The following is a 17061-nucleotide window of genomic DNA, read 5'->3' on the forward strand; positions in this document are numbered from 1 at the left end:
GTGCTTGGAGTGTACAAGTCGGCAGCAGATAGAGACAATCCCTGCCCCAATAACAGGCTTATAATCATGGTGATATCCCTCCCTCACTGAATTGACACTTGAAGAGAATGTTGAATTAAGAAAGTAATGAGCAAAGAATAAGAAGATTGGAGGTTTTCTAATGCTTCAGAATCCCCCCTCCCAGCCCCAAAGCACTTATTTACATATCTGTAATTTCTTTTATCCCTCTGCTCTTCCCTCTGCCCAGCCCCAGAGCACTTGTGTACATATCTGTAATTTTATTTATTTGTATTGATGTCTCCCTGACTCTAAACTGTGAGCCTGTTGTGGGCAGGGAATGTTATTGTTTATTGTTGTATTGTACTTTCCCAAGAGCTTAGCATAGTGCTCTGCACACAGTAAGCGCTCAGTAAATATGAAGGATTGAATGAATGAATGAATGAACTTGGTTCCCTCTGTTGGCTCAGCTGGTACAGTAGCCATTGGACAAACAGAGAGCCCAGAACAGATTAATTCATTTAAAAATTGTGCTTATGAAATAGTTACTGTTATTATTATCATCATTATTATTATTATATTAGTCATTTTTTTTTCCCTGGTGGATATCCAAGGGGAAATTTATTAACTGTAAAGCATTTTTTTTTTCTGTTTGACCCTTCGATGGAACTTAATGATCCACTTGTAATTTTTTTAGGCATCTGTCATCAGTTCTGGGAAACAAGTTTGACCATGGAGCTGAAGCCATCATGCCAACTATCTTTAATTTAATTCCGAACAGTGCCAAAATCATGGCCACTTCTGGAGTTGTAGCTGTGAGGTTAATCATCCGAGTAAGTATGTTTTCAGAAAATGATCAGTAACATTTTTCAGTGGCCATGTGGTCAGATCTGAACTACTCATTGTCTTTATTGTCCTACATGATGGTTTTACCTTTGTCAAGCAGTGGTATTACTTATTTGTGATTATGGAAGAGCCATTTGTTGTAATATTCAGCCAGGTTCATTTCCGGTATCTTTCTTATAAAAGCAGAAACTCAGTTCCCTCTTTGGAGCTGCAGTTTTGTGCTTAGAGGATGGAATTTATCTTTTTTTATGGTATTTGTTAAGTGCTTACTATGTGCCATGCACTGTATTAAGCACTGTGGTAGATGCAAGTTAATCAGGTTGGATACAGTACATGTCCCACATGGGGCTCACAGTCTTAATTCCCATTTCACAGATGAGGTAGCCGAGACCCAGAGAGGTGAAGTGACTTGCCCAAGGTCACACAGCCACAATTGGCAGAGCCGGGGATTAGAACCCAGGTCCTTCTGACTACCAAACCCGTGCTTTATCCACTAGATCACACTGCTTCTCAAAATATTTTAAAATCTTCTTAAAAGATGTTTTGGGGGGATGGGACATGGAACTGAAGCTTTCTGGCTATTTAACTGCTAGAATTTTGCTACCTTTCCAAATCCCATTCTCTAGAGGTTCATCTACCTGTGAATTTGCATATTACTCCTCTGTTAGGAAATAGATAATATGGAATGTGTCCCTTCCTCCCAGTATTGCTTCTGTTCTTCCTGTCTTCTTCCCTTGAACTCCTCTTTATTTATAAAGCTTACATTAGTATTACCAGACACCCGGGAACCATCAAATTTGCAAATGCCTGCGAGAAAAGAGGTCAGGGTTCCCTGAGCATTTCTCAGTCGTTCCTACCAAGTCTAATCTCTCTTGCTCCCGTTGCCTCATCCCATCCAGAATGGCATACTGGATAGAGCTTGGGAGTCAGAAGGTCGTGGGTTCTAATCCTGGCTATGCCACTTGTCTGCTGTGTGATGTTGGGCAAGTCACTTCATTTTTCTGGGCCTCAGTTACCTCATCTGTAAAATGAGGATTAAGACTGTTAGCCCCATGCGGGACAGGGACTGTGTCAAACCCGATTTGCCTGTATCCCTCTCCATCCTCACCAGTGCTAAGTACAGTGCTTGGCACCTAGTAAGCACTTAACAAATACCACACTTCTTCTTCTTCTGCTTCTTCTTCTTCTCCTCCCCCCGCCTTTTTCTTCTTCTTTCTGCACCACAGTGATTTAATAGGTCTAAACTGATTAAGATTACCCCCCCCCTTCCCTCCCTGTAGAAGGCCACACTTAATATGAATTAATAATAATTATGGTATTAATTAAGTGCTTACTATGCATCAAGCACTGTTCATTCACTCAGTCGTATTTATTGAGCACTTACTGTGTGCAGAGCACTGTACTATGCGCTTGGGAAGTACAGTTCAGCAACAAATAGAGACGATCCCTGCCTACAACGGGCTCACAGTCTAGTAAGGCGGGTTCAAAGTTTAGAGTGTTCTAAGTGTTGGGGTAGATACAAGGAATTAATAATAATTATGGTATTCATGAAGTGCTTACTGTGCATCAAGCACTGTTCCAAGCATTGGGGTAGATACAAAGTGATGAGGTTGGACACAGTCCCTGCCCCACATGGGGCTCACAGTCTTCATCCCCCTTTTACAGATGAGGTAACTGAGGCACAGAGAAGCAAAGTGACTTGCCCAGGGTCACAAAGGAGACAAGTGCAGAGCTTGGCTTAGAACACAGCCCAGGCCTGTGCTACTTCCACTGGGCCATGCTGCTTTATTTACAAGAGTGTAATGAGAAATCTGTTATTCTTCGGATAGGGAGGATTCCACAGTTGAAAATATGATCAACAACTTTTTGCGTCTCAGTCCTCAGCAGTTTTGGGAAAGTCACTGTGGGCAGAGGATTGGACTAAGCCCGGCCGCAAATTACAAAAGAAATAAGTGCCAAGACCACTGCCCACAGTTGAGTCATTATTGACAGAATGTGCTTAAAACAGACAGTATCTTCATCTCAGGAGGGTTGTACAATATCGGCATTTGAAACTGCTTCTTATAACTCCTGGAAGAGTGTACTTAATCATTTTTCGCTGAAAAGTTAGGAGTCACGATGTGGGCCGCAGCATGATTATTCATGTTCCAGTTGAGGTTTCTTGCATGAGCAAGGAGACTGTGGGTGCGTGGTGTCGTATTCAAAAGCCTTCCTGATTGCCTTTCCACTTGGCCTTAAAAAGCCTCCTCTAGCAGTATGTGGACACCCACACTGTTAATAATAAATTTATATGATGGCATTTGTTAAGCACTTAAAAAAAATAATAGTGCTATTTGTTAAGCACTTATTATGTGCCCAGTACTTTACTAAGCGCTAGGGTGGATGCAAGCAAATCGCATTGGACTGTCCCTTGTGGGGCTCACAGTCTCAATTCCCATTTTACAGATGAGGGAACTGAGGACCAGAGAAGTCAAGGGACTTGTTCCAGGTCACACAGCAGACAAGTGGTGGAGCCAGGATTAGAACCCACGACCTTCTGACTCCCAGGCCTGTGCTCTATCCACTAGGCTATGCCGACTCCCAGGATGGTACACTTTCTTCTCTGCCATGCTGCTTCTCAGGGGCAGGGAATTGTTCTCCACGGTGCCCCAAACTGACAGTCTCCCTGATTTGGCTTTCTCTGGAGGAGAATAACTGTGGTGTTCATGCACAAGCAAAGCAGGTGGTCAGTGGTGGTAGAGGAAATTGGGCTACTGACTAATCGTCTTCATGTGTAGCTATTTCAAGGCACCCCTCTTTCCTCCTCTCTCCTCCAGTATGTTTACAGTAAGAGAAGTAGGAGAAGCAGCATGCCCCATGGGTAGAGCGCAGGCCTGGGAGTCAGAAGGACCTGGGTTCTAATCCTGGCTCTGCCACCTCTCTGCTGTGTGACCCTGGGCAAGTCACTTCACTCTTCTGAGCCTCAATTACTTCATCTGTGAAAAAGGGATAAAGACTGTGAGCCCCTTGGGAGTCATGGACTGTGTCCAACCTGATTAGCTTGTATCTACCCCAGCGCTTAGAACAGTGCCTGGCACATAGTAAGCACTTAACAAGTTCTGTAAAAAAAGGTAAGAGCAGAAAAAGAAACTACTGTGTTTTCTTAAAAACTCTCTGTGTTTTGCCACGTTCATGATTTTCCTTCCTCTCCTCTGTCCACCCCACTCCAGCATACGCACATCCCCCGGCTCATACCCGTCATAACTAGTAACTGTACCTCAAAGTCGGTTGCAGTCAGAAGGTAAGTGTTCTGAGATTTCCTCTTTCCCCTGGGGAAAAAAAGATAAACTTGAAAAAATTAGAATAAAATCAGTTGCAGCAGTTTTTAAGATCGCTGAAAAATGCCTTTTGGTAGAAGTTTGTTTTCTTGGTGACTCTGTGTGTATGTATACATATATATATATATATATATATATTCATTCATTTATTCGTATTTATTGAGCGCTTATTATGTGCAGAGCACTGTACTAAGCGCTTGGAATGTATAATTAGGCAACAGATAAAGACAATCCCTGCCCAGTAACGGGCTCACAGTGTAAACCAGGCTGACAGACAACAAAACAAAATAAGTAATCTGGCGTAAATATCAAGATAAATAGAATCATAGATATATATATATATATGCACATCATTAACAAAATAGAGTAATAAATAATATGTACAAATATGCACAGTGCTGTGAGGAGGGGAAGGTACATATAAGTATATATGTATATATATATATGTGTGTATAAAATTATATATATATATTTGCATATATATAATTAGAATTGTGTATCTGTATATATGCAATGGTATATATACCATTTGGAGGGTGAATGACTGTGAATTTTCTTCTCACCAGTAATCTCCCTTCCATAAGTATTTTGATAATGCTGCCATTTGGGGTTTCTAGACATGGAAAGATGCTTCTCCAGTGAGAGCATTCATTATACTTCTAGAGTTCAGGTTTTCATTCTCTTCCTGAAGCTCTGTGACATACGATTGTTATCGAGGATTACCGCGCATCATAGTATTGCCACAGTGCCTGGGTTATGTTCGGTCAATGGAGGGGTGTCATATTTATTTAGTTAGTGAAAGGCAGTGTTTTCTAGAATACAGATTCCCAAGTAGTTGTGCAAATGTTTCTCCAGATGCCCTCAGGTCAGAAATTCCTAATGGAAAGGAAGGGATCACACTCTGAGGAAAGGGAGCTAGTAGACTGTAAGATCTTTTTTTTTAAGGCATTTGTTAAGCGCTTACTATGTATCAGGTACTCTCCTAAGCATTGGGATAGATTCAAGATAATTGAGCTGGACACAATCTTTGTCCCACAAAGGGCCCGAAGTCTTAATTCAAAACTTAATCTTAAATTGGCGATTAAGACTGTAAGCCCTGTGTGGGACAAGGACTGTGTCTATCCTGATTAACTTGTATCTATCCCAGTGCTTAGTACAGTGCCTGGCACATAGTAAGTGCTTAACAAATATCATTTAAAAAAATCCAAAAAGCAAACAAAAAATTTACAGATGAGGTAACCGGAGCACAGAGAAGTGAAGTGACTTGCCCAAGGTCACATAGAAGACAAGTGATGGAGTCAGAATTAGAACCCAGATCCTCTAACTCCCAGGCCTGTGTTTTTTCCACTAGGCCATGCTGCTTCATTTTTCCTTGTGGGCAGGCATCATCTCTCCCATTCTATTATATGTTCTCTCCCAAGCACTTAGTACAGTGCTGTGCTCACAATAAGTGCTCAATAAATACCATTGAGTAATTCATTCATTCAGTCATATTTATTGAGCACTTACTGTGGGCAGAGTACTGTACTAAACGCTTGGGAAGTACAATTTAGCAACAAATAGAGACAATCCCTGCCCACAATGGGCTGACATTCTAGAAGGGGGCAGACACATCAAAACAAGTAAACAGGCATCAGTAACATCGTTATAAATAAATAGAATTATAGATGTATACACATCATTAATGAAAATATATAGAATTGTAGTTATAAATATGTACATATATATACAAGTGCTGTGGGGGCTGGGGGTGGGTAGAGCAAAGGGAGCGGGTCAGAGCAATGGAGAGGGAAGGGGGAAGCAGAGGAAAAGGGGGGCTTAGTCTGGGAAGGCCTCCTGGTGGAGGTGAGCTTCCGTAGAGAATAGGAGGATCGTTTGGAGAGGATCCCCGTTTTTGTGGAACTAAGAGATCTTTTAAAACATAAAGAAACTGGCTGTGAGGCCTGAAGGGAGCAGAAACAGAATGGAGGGCAGTCAAGATTGAATCGTGTTTTCAAGTTCTAGTTATGCACCAGAGGAGCGTGAAAAGCTTGATGGTTCCTTGTTTTCCCGTAGTCATTTGAAACAGAAAGGTGGAATCAAGAAGTCCTCTCACATCAGTGTTAAGCACTCTGCACTAGTCTAAAGAAAGATTCAAGCTTAATAAATTGAACACCCCTTTAACCCCCAACCCCCCCCAAAATAAGATCAGCCAGTTTAGTGATTAGGAACATGAATAAGTGTCATTTAGCTTAAACCGTTGCTCACCCACCTAGTTCTCGTAGGAAATAGAGCCTATATGCTTGCAGAACCTGATGTGACGGAAACCGTGCACTGTAACGTTCACCTGAGGTACAGTGCCTTGCACATCAGTCTACCAATCGTATTAACCGCCTAGTACAATGCTCTGCAAGCAGTGAGCGCTCAGTAAATACGATTGATCGATTGAGTGCTTTCTTGGAGCAGAGTATTGTACTGAGCTGTGGGGAGAGTACAACATAACAGAGTTGGTAGACATGTTCCCTGCCCCCAAGGAGCGTACAGTCTTTGGAAGGGAGGCCGGCATTAAAATGTCCAACTTCACGTGTTGCTCTGTCCAGACCCATAATCCTCCAAAGAGTGTTCCCCTGCTGGGCCTCCACATTCTAGCCAGTTCGTGGAGTGACGACACATGTTTGGGCAGAAGTGAGGGGACTAAGTGAGGGGACTAACTTTTCCCCCCACCCATCCCGATGACAGATCTGTACGGTACCATCTCTTCATTGGAAATCACTCAGTTGTGACAGGTGGTTTGCATTTCTATTTTTGCTAACCTAAAACCCAACCTTTCCTTGACAATTTTCAGGCGCTGTTTCGAATTTCTAGATTTGCTCTTACAAGAGTGGCAGACACATTCACTAGAAAGGTACGTGTCAGACTTGAACTTCGTTGCTTTATAGGTGCTCTGATTCTGTGGACTGCTGCTTGGTATTTCATTTTTGTTTGACTCGCCGAGTCTGCCGTCTGGGAGAAGAGTGAAGGTATAGATGGGTGATTTTCCACAACTCCATTCATTTTCTTATCACTAAAGTGAACTGCATAGGAGGTCTTTTATCCAATTTGATTGATTGTGGTATCGGTTCCTAGCAGAAATGACAAACATATGAATAATAGCAGTGCCAATAGAGATAGAATCTACTATTCTGGGCTATGATCCATCTGCTTCCAACTCCTCCTGACTCCTATCGGGCTTGAAGTGTTATATTGTACAAACTGCTTTAATTAATCAATCAAACAATCATATTTATTGAGTGCTTACTGTGTACAGAGCATTATATTAAGTGCTTGAGAGAGTACCGTATAACAGACTTAGTAGACACTGCCTTTGCCCAGAAGAAGATTACAGTCCAGAGAGGGAGGCAGTCACGAGTATAAATAAATTACAACTGTGGGGCTGAGGAAGGGGTGGGAAGGTGCCAGCCACAGACCTGTGGATTTTCAGTGCAGAAATTCATTTTCCACAGTTTGGATCATTCTGTCGTGTTTATCAGTCAGTCACATTTATTGAGCACTTACTATGTTCAGGGCACTGTATTAAGTGCTTGGGAGAGTACAATACAACAGAACTAGCAGACACATTCCGTGCCCATTATGATTTTTGAGCTCTGACTGTGTGAAGACCTCCATATTAAGCGCTTGGGGAGCCTACAATATAACAGAGTTGGTAAACCTGTTTAGAACGGCTATGGGTGGATCTCAGGTAATGTAAGGTGGTGTGCATTTGTTTTATGGCATTAGAAGCAGCATGGCGCAGTGGAAAGAGCACGGGCTTTGGAGTCAGGGCTCATGAGTTTGAATCCCAGCTCTGCCACTTGTCAGCTGTGTGACTGTGGGCGAGTCACTTAACTTCTCTGTGCCTCAGTTCCCTCATCTGTAAAATGGGGATGAAGACTGTGAGCCCCACGTGGGACAACCTGATTCCCCTGTGTCTACCCCAGCGCTTAGAACAGTGCTCTGCACATAGTAAGCGCTTAACAAAATACCAACATTATTTAAGCATTTACTGTGTGTCAAGTATTATTCTCAGTGTTGGGGTAGATACAAGTTTATCAGGTTGGACGCAGTCTCCGTCCCACAGGGGACTCTCCGTCTAAATAGCAGAGAGTAGGATTTAATCCCCATTTTACTGTGGAGGAAAGCAAGGCACAGAGAAGTTAAGTGACATGCCCAAGGTCACACAGTAAGCATTTGGCAGAGTCGGGATTAGAACCCTGATCTTCTGACTCCCAGGCTCGTGCTCTTTCCACTAGGCCTATGCTGGTGGTGGTTCCAACGGAATGACCAAAGAAACAGTGGATTTCAGAGGCTTGAGACTTGAGACCCTCTTCTCAGCCTTTTCCTTGCATACTTCATGAGGTTCTGTCGCAGGGTTTTTCTTCCAGAGGTTTGAATTCCATAACCGGTACCTCGAAGTTCACTAGGTGGCACTCAGCACGCTAGGTGGTACTCAGTACGCTAGGTGGTAGTCAGTACCCTGGGTGAGTGGCAGTCAGGTGGTAGCTGGTTCACTAGGCGGCAATCAGTAGAGTAGGGGGTACTCAGTACAGTAGGTGGTGCTGAGAACTGTAGGTGGCTCTAAGTGGCTCTCAGTGCAGTAGGTGATTCTGTGGTGATCCTCAGGGAGAATGAGTCTCATGGAAGAGGGTTTTTTTACTGGTAAAGCGGATTCTACCCCTGAAAGTTGTGATTTCAGTTTTCCATTCTACCTCTTTCAACCCTTTTCCCTCCCATTTAGACTCACCAGGACAGGGCCTGAATTCCAACTGAATGGGTCCCTTCCTTTTTTTGAAAAGAAAAAAGAAAAAGTGAGAGCTGAAAATTGGAAAGGAATTCTCATTTGGCACTCCCCGCTTAGCGGATTGAGCCAATAAGTGTGGTTTTGCATTTTTTTCTTCAAATTCTATGAGAATCTGGTACTGTCTATTTAAAAGAAAAAGTATAACATAGGAGAAGTGCATTCTTTGGTGTTCACCCTTGTAAAGGAGTCACTCTTCCAGGACAAGAAATGATTTTTTCTGGGCAAGGGCTAAAGAACATTGATTTCATTGGCTGTACTTCATCTTTGCTTCCATGATTTGGTGACAAAGTAGGCAGTTACAATTTTCGAACATATTTGCCAAATATTTGCTTTATTCGGGCTCTCTAAACTTCAGTCAGTCATTTGTATTTATTAGAAACCTACGGTTTGCACTGAATGTTTGTGAAAATACTGTAGAATCAGAAGAATACAATAAAATCAGAATAGAATGATAATAATGTTGGTACTTGTTAAGCACTTACTATGTGCCAAGCACTGTTCTAAGCTCTGGCTTCGGTACAAGGTAATCAGGTCCCACGTAGGGCTCACAATCTTCATCCCCATTTTCCAGATGAGGTCACTGAGGCCCAGAGAAGTGAAGTGACTTGCCCAAGGTCACACAGCTGACAAGCGGTGGAGCCGGGATTAGAACCCATGACCTCTGACTCCCAAGCCCGGACTCTTTCCACTGAGCCACACTACTTGGGATATAGTCTCACGAATACAATTAAGTTGAGCTATTGTTTTGTGCCCACTGCCAAGGAAGAATGAACTGGTTATATATTTGAAGCTTCACACTAAGCCAGTGAAGAAATAACAGAAGAAATGGATGGGTAGAGGTGTTAGGCGATTGTGCATCTTCAAGTGTAATGACAGTAAATAAATATAAACTCAAAAGGGAAATTATTTCACTTAATGGCCAAAGGGAATGCATGTGACTATATGAAAATTTCAAGAGATTATTTTTACCCCCTTGCAGTTTCCATGACAGGAAACAGTGATTTCAGAGACGTTTTTTGCTTTTCTTGTCTGAAAAGCCTGAGTGAAATCAACTGCATCTAGAAAATAACAGGAGACAAGTTGGGGTTTAATCGAAAATGTCACGGTGCTGAGAACTGCCCAAGTGCTTAGTAGAGTGCTCTGCACTCAGTAAGCATTCAATGAATGCCAATGATGATGATGATGACTTTGAGATGTTTTCTCACTTCTTCTCATGAGCTCCAAATATGATTTGTCTTCCATCCAGGCACATATCAGTATTAGCAGAAACGATAAAGAAAGGAATACACGACGCTGACTCAGAAGCAAGGATAGAAGCAAGAAAGTAAGTTTGGCCGGTGTAGCATTTTCTCATTGCTTGCTCTTGTCTGTTAAGCTGATCTTGAAGGAAGTACTCAGAAACTTCCAGTTTGTGCTTCTTTAAAAAATCTCATGGGTTGCTTTTGCTTATTTGATGTCCATTTAATCAGGCTTCATACAAGACAAAACTAACCCTTTCAAGAGGCCATTTCTGAAATTTTTAACAATAATAATAATAGTGGTATTGGTTAAGTGTTTAATAAGTGCCAAGCACTATACTTTTCAGGCTCTTTCCTAGCAAATGACATCACACTGATTGATTAGTTATTGACTGTTTTCTTAGAATTCGATACTAAATCATTACAGTTCATAACTCCTTTGATTCATCTACATTCCTCTACAGTTCTACATACCTGAATAACTTTGTCTAGCTTTATAAACAGCAAATTAACATCAGTACTTTTTATGAAATGTAGGTGATCCATCTTTTCAAACATGTGCACTCCACAGCTGCTGATTTAAGGCCACCAGCCAATCCTTCAGAAAGTTAATATCTGTGTTCAGCAATTCTGTCTTTAAGTTTTAATAGTTTCTTGCAGGTAAAGAGCTGGAGCTGAGTCTCTGGTGTATTTAAAGCGAGTGGCAAGGTGTGTAGGCTTGCCCTAATTTTCATGTGAGAAATTATGAGGTTTTGATGCCTAAAAAGGATAGCAAGAATTGGGTCAGTTCTTAAATTAAGCAATCTGTTCCATGATGATAATAGTCATTATTATGGTTTTTGTTAAGCTCTTACTATGTGCCAGACACTGTACTAAGCGCTGGGGTGGGTAGAAGCAAATCGGGTTGGACACAGTCCCTGTCTCACATGGGGCTTCACAGTCTCAATCCCCATTTTCCAGATGAGGTAACTGAGGCCCAGAGAAGTGAAGTGACTTACCCAAGGTCACAGAGCAGACAAGTGGTGGTAACAGGATTAGAACCTATGCCATTGGAATGGGTTATAAATTGTCTCTAATAACAATGATAACAAAAATAATAATATTAGTGCCTTTTAAGCACTTACTATGTGCCAAGCACTACACAAATAGCTGGGGTGGCTCCAAGATAATCATGTGAGGCACTAATGTGGTTGTGGTTATCTTTCCAGGTGTTACTGGGGCTTCCACAGTCACTTCAGCAGAGAAGCAGAGCACTTATATCACACTCTGGAGTCATCCTACCAGAAAGCCCTGCAGTCCCATCTGAAGAATTCGGACAGCATCGTGTCCCTGCCTCAGTCAGATCGCTCCTCCTCGAGCTCTCAGGAGAGCCTAAAGTAAGGAAGTCCCTTTTCCTTGTCGGCAGGAACACATTTCCTGGGAGAGTTTGCTTTCGAGGAAACAAGCAGCAGCTTCAATTGTGCTCTCAAGTACTAGAGCTCTTGATTACCGCTACCCACAAACCTAAATATGTTCCTTGGTTTGGAGGATGCAAGATGCCACCTGGGAATCGGTCTTTTTGAATCCCAGATTTTCTCCCATTCAGGGAGATTGTGAGGATGTTGATGTACTTTTGTTTTATAGTATTCGTTAAGCGCGAAGTGCCGTGTTCTGTTCTAAGCAGTGGGTAGAGACAAGCTAATCAGGTTAGACACAGTGAATATCCCACATGGGACTCACTGTCTTAATGACCTTTTACAGATAAGGTAACTGGGGCACAGAGAAGTGAAGTGACTTACCTAGAATCACACAGCAGATAAGTGGCAGTGCTGGGATTCAGACTCAGATTCTCTGACTTCAGGTCTGTCCTCTATCCACCAGGCCATGCTGCTTCTCTTATGTGCTCATTGCAACTAATGAAATTCAGTCATAGGGACACACAGAGTAATAAATAAACACCTGCATTTATTTGTTCTCAGCCGCCCCTTGTCTGCCAAAAGAAGTCCAACGGGAAGTTCTACATCTAGAGGTGAGAAAAGTAGAAGATTTTGCAGTAAAACTCATGGATTGGAAGTGAGCGTGTCATTTGGTTCTATTGACGATTGGGTTAGAACACAATTCCACGTTTAAAAACTTTTTTGGTAAGGGATGAGGGGCTTCTCAAAGATTCTCAATGTTTCAGCTTCCTAGTCATAAACTATATTATTAGTTTTCATTCATTCAGGCATATATATTGAGCACTTACTGTGTGCAGAGCACTATGCTAAGCGCTTGCAAAGTACAATTTGGCAACAGATAGAGACAATCCCTACCCAAAGGGCTCACAGTCTAGAAGGGGGAGACAGACAACAAAACAAAACAAGTAAACAGGCAATTATGGGTATTTGAACTCTTCCGTGGGAGGGTACAATAGAGTTGGAAGACCCAACCCCTGCCCTCAAGTAGCCCACATTCTCGCGAATCCTCCTCTGAGTGGTTCAAAAAGCCCCGATGTCAAATCAGTGATGATGTCTGTAAGCCCCAATGTCAAATCAGTGATGATGTCTGTCACTGAATCAGTAGAACTCCTTGAGCACCCTCTGTGTGTAAAACCCTCTACTAAGCATTTGGGATGACCTACCGCAAAGTGCAGTAGGGATGACCCCCTCTCCCCTCCGCATCATTGAGGTGACCCCATCTCATCCTGCTTTCCACTGCCCAGTGGGAATGAGAATAGCTCCAGCAGCCCAAGTCCTCTTAGAACCTGGGGGGAACTAGTGGCCGTGGTAGCTGTTGCTCTGGACTCTGAATCACGAGGAGAAATTCAGCTCCTGTAGCCACAGCTTCCTCCTGGCCTTTGTTTTTCATTTTGTGTATTGTGTATTTACTCGTGTATAATAATTACACCGTTTTAATGCTTCAGTGTTTCATTGTTCTCGATATGTTTTCATCCATTCCCCCATTCACACCTATATCTATAGATTGTGAGCTTCTCGAGGTAGTCTGTGTCTACTCCCCCTCAACACCCCCCAAAAAATTGGATCATGTGGTCAAGGGGCAAAATGGCAGCAGGGCAGGGGTAGCACCAAGAGGTAAGTTGGAAGATTATAATTGTAGTCGGCACTGGTTTCCTCCCACTTCTTTAGACTGTAAGCTCATTATGGTCAAGGAATGTGTCTGTTTATTGTTTTATTGAACTCTCTCCCAAGTGCTTAGCACAGTTTTCCGCATGCTGTGCCTAATAAATAATATTACTATTACTACATGTGATCCTTCCCCATAAGGATTTTAAAGTCTAGTGGGGAGACAGACACTAAAATAAATGACAGCTAGGAATAGAGTATATAAGAAATGTATACCAGTGCTATGGGGATTGTTGGAACATAAGTGCTTAGGTGGTGTGGGTGTGCCGAAGTAGCAATCGAGGAGGGCGGAATTGTAAAGTGAGGAGATTAGAACAGTTGACTATTCATTCAACTCAATCGTATTTATTGAGCGCTTACTATGTGCAGAGCACTGTACTAAGCACTTAGGAGGGAGTACAATATAACAATAAACAGACACAGTCCCCGCCCGCAACGATCTTACAGTCTAGAGAAGTGGGAGAAAACCAGTGCCGGGTACATTTATAAGGGGGCCCAACTCCTCACCTATTGCTGCTATTCCTGCCCTGCTGTCATTTTGCCCCCGACCACATGATCCAATTTCTTTTTTTTGGATGGTATTTGATAAGTGCTTACTAAGTTCCAGGCACTGTACTAAGCACTGGGATAGATACAAGATAATTAGGTTGGACACAGTCCCTGTCCCTCATGGTGCTCACAGTCTTAATCCCCATTTTCTAGGTGAGATAACTGAGGGACGGAGAAGTTAAGTGACTTGCCCCAAATCACCCAGCAGACAAGGGGTGGAGCCGGGATCAGAAACTGTATTTACCACCATTCTAGACATTCCCAAGCTCTCTCATAATTTTGCCGTTCACCTGGATAAACGGATAGTTTTGGGGTACGGCGATATAGTTACCGCTCTTTTCCCCCTTCCACCTGAAGCTTCGACCGTCAGTACCAAGTCCGTGTCCACGCCCGGATCGCTGCAGCGATCGCGCAGTGACATCGATGTCAACGCAGCAGCGAGCGCCAAGTCCAAAGTTTCGTCTTCAGCGGGCTCTACCCCTTTCAGTTCTGCAGCAGCCCTGCCCCCGGGATCATACGCGTCATTAGGTAATCCCCTAACCCCGCTTGCATTTCCAAATGATTTTCCTCCACGCTCCGAATCACGTGATGCCCACGTTTCTCTATGCAGCACGTTAGATGTTTCTCTCAGTCGGACCGTTGTATGCCATCGCTGAGAAAATGCTTGCAAGTTAAAAGGATTCTGAACGTGACGAGGACTTACTCAGGTGGTCTGAATTCATTACAGTAACAAAAAATATGCCAACCGAGTGGTGTACTAGATGAACCATTGGTTTGACCCAGTAAAGGTCCTGCCTAGCTTCTAAAAGAACATTTTCTAGTGCAGTTTAAGAATTCTGTTGCCTGTGATTCCTTTTATACTAATGAAATAATTTTTTAGAAGCTGCCTGGGTATTATGTCATCTAATGCCAATTTGGCATTTTCTAGAGCATGCGATGGTGTCTGAATGAGAAACACATCTGAGATGAAATTCTATGTTTCTTGTTTTCGACCATACGTGTTGTGTGTTAGACCCTTGCCTAAAGCACTCCGAACATCCTTGCCTTGTTTTCTGTTGGGAGATGTTTGAGTACTAAGCAGTGATAAATAGAGAGAGCCCTTACCGTGTTTTCAGTAAATAGTCCGTGAAGAATTTCAGAATTCTCTTCCTTTTCAACATGAGAAAAATCATCATATGTCCTATTTAATGGCATTCTGGTATTTGTTAAGCACTTACTATGTGGCAAGCACTATTCTAAGTGCTAGGGTGGATACAAATTAGACTGTAAGCTTGTTGTGGGCAGGGAACGTGTCTGTTTATTGTTGTATTGTATTCTCCCAAGTACTTAGTACATTGTTCTGCACACAGTAAGTGCTCAATAAATGCCACTGACTGACTGACAAACTAATCAGGACAGACACCGTCCCTGTCCCACATGGGGCTTGCAGCCCAAGTAGGAGGGAGAACAGACATTAAATTCCCATTTTCCAGATGAGGAAACTGAGGCCCAGAGAAGCGAAGTGACTTGCCGAAGGTCCTAGAGCAGGCAGGTGACGGAGCTGGGATTCCATCCCAGAACCTCGAACTCCCAAACCCTAGGCCACACCATTTCCCTAACATGACAGACGTCTTTCCAACGACTTAGATTCTTGCTTTTCTCAGTCACCTTTCCCATGTGGACCGGCACATTAGTTGTAGGGTGACAAAAGTCTGGCCCGAGGACTGGAGTTAAATACGATGCTCATTTTCCCAACTCCTGTAGAGTCTCCTCACATGACGGAGGATGTGGACTCCGTACCAGGTACTGCTCTGCCCAGCTTTCGCGGGTGAATGTCCAAGGCTGGGCTTGGCACTGCGAAAGGGAGCTTCTTTCTTGCTTCGGTGCCTGGAGGGGTTATTTTCCTCCAGCTGTTTCCTAAAGAAGGATCGCCGAGAAGCAGTCAAACACCGGGGAGTTTCTGGGAGGGGTGCCGAGCCAGCGGGGCCGCTGCTTTTCCAAAGGAGAAAGCGGCCGAACCCAACTAACGTACTACGACGACCCTCGGAGTTGCTTTGGACTTTGCTTTGCGGTTCAACTGGTTTTCCTTTTGATTTTCGTTTGGAAATCATCTCGTGTTTGACTTAGTTTTGGAGCTAATACATTTCTGCTTTCATTACTACTACTAACTGTTCCCTATAACCCCTTCCCCTATTTTTTTTTTTTTAATTTGCTTAAAGATGGTACTACCACTAAATCGGAGGGTAAGCAGTTTGTGTCCGTACTGAGGTGTGTCTCCAGCTCTGCACTCGTACCTCTCTTACCCGCTCTGGTTTTTTTGTTTTGTTTTGTTTTTTTTCCACAAAGTGTTTCCCGGCCCTCATCTGTGTTCACCGGTGACCTGCATGAGATGTTGCATGGGTGTTTTTTTTCCTTCTCTCGTTCATCCCAGTCGCATTGGGTTTTGTCCTCTGTCTCCAAGCTGCCCTGCATCGGTGTTCGAGCTATTGGTTTTGTGAATTCTGGTTTTCTTCAGTGGATCTTGATTTGCCATTGAGGTTTCTATGTGAAAAATGCCCATTCTTGGTCAAACAGGAGGGTGAGAGGATTGTTGACTTGCCGGGGCCGGGGGTGGTTATGTGTGAATACTCTCTTGGCTCTTTCTTTTAGAATGAATTATACTAGAAGGATCAGAATCTCTCCTCTTTGCCTGGGCCTCTTTTGATGATAAACTGTGTTGTTATATGTAGGAATGGATTGGTGCCTATACCTTTCTTTTTTTTTTTTTGGTATTTGTTAGTGCTTACTATGTGCCGGGCACTGCTCTAAGTGCTGGGGTAGATACAACTTAATTAGGTTGGACGCAGTCCATGTCCCACATGGGGCTCACACTCTTAATCCCCTTTTATGGATGAGGGAACTAAGGCACAGAAAAGTGAAGGGATTTGCCCAATGTCACACAGCAGTCAAGGACAGAGCCAGGATTAGAACCCAGGTCTTTCTGACTCCCAGATCCATACTCATCCACCAGGCCCATGCTGCTTGTCATCTGTTAAAGGGACAGCATCAAGTTGGTTCTTAAGCTTATGTGGACATTTTCATCTTTAGATGCTTAAGGTGTTTTTTTTTGCGGGGGGGGGAGGGCGGGTTTGATGTTTTGTTTGACATCAAGTTGTAGGGTTTTTCCAACTTCTGTGAAAGTATCCCAGACTGTCATGGTTACTTAAATAAAGGTTCAC

General features: G+C 43.1%; 1 protein-coding gene across 23 annotated transcripts in view; it reads left to right on the forward strand.

Moving 5' to 3' along the window:
- Positions 1–17061, forward strand: part of CLASP1 (cytoplasmic linker associated protein 1) — a 316975-nt gene that overhangs the window by 168600 nt on the left and 131314 nt on the right. For 12 of the 23 annotated variants that reach the window (XM_029070008.2, XM_029070425.2, XM_029070041.2 and 9 more), the window contains 8 exons: positions 695–830; positions 4053–4123; positions 6985–7044; positions 10223–10300; positions 11423–11590; positions 12173–12222; positions 14222–14392; positions 16063–16086. In XM_029070008.2, the coding sequence (XP_028925841.1) occupies positions 695–830; positions 4053–4123; positions 6985–7044; positions 10223–10300; positions 11423–11590; positions 12173–12222; positions 14222–14392; positions 16063–16086 (758 nt within the window). The remainder of the gene's footprint in view (positions 1–694; positions 831–4052; positions 4124–6984; positions 7045–10222; positions 10301–11422; positions 11591–12172; positions 12223–14221; positions 14393–16062; positions 16087–17061) is intronic. The other 11 variants (XM_029070108.2, XM_029070487.2, XM_029070360.2 and 8 more) reach the window with 1 other exon arrangement.

The sequence above is a fragment of the Ornithorhynchus anatinus genome, chromosome 1, assembly GCF_004115215.2.
Source record: "Ornithorhynchus anatinus isolate Pmale09 chromosome 1, mOrnAna1.pri.v4, whole genome shotgun sequence".
NCBI classification, from domain to species: Eukaryota; Metazoa; Chordata; class Mammalia; order Monotremata; family Ornithorhynchidae; genus Ornithorhynchus; species Ornithorhynchus anatinus.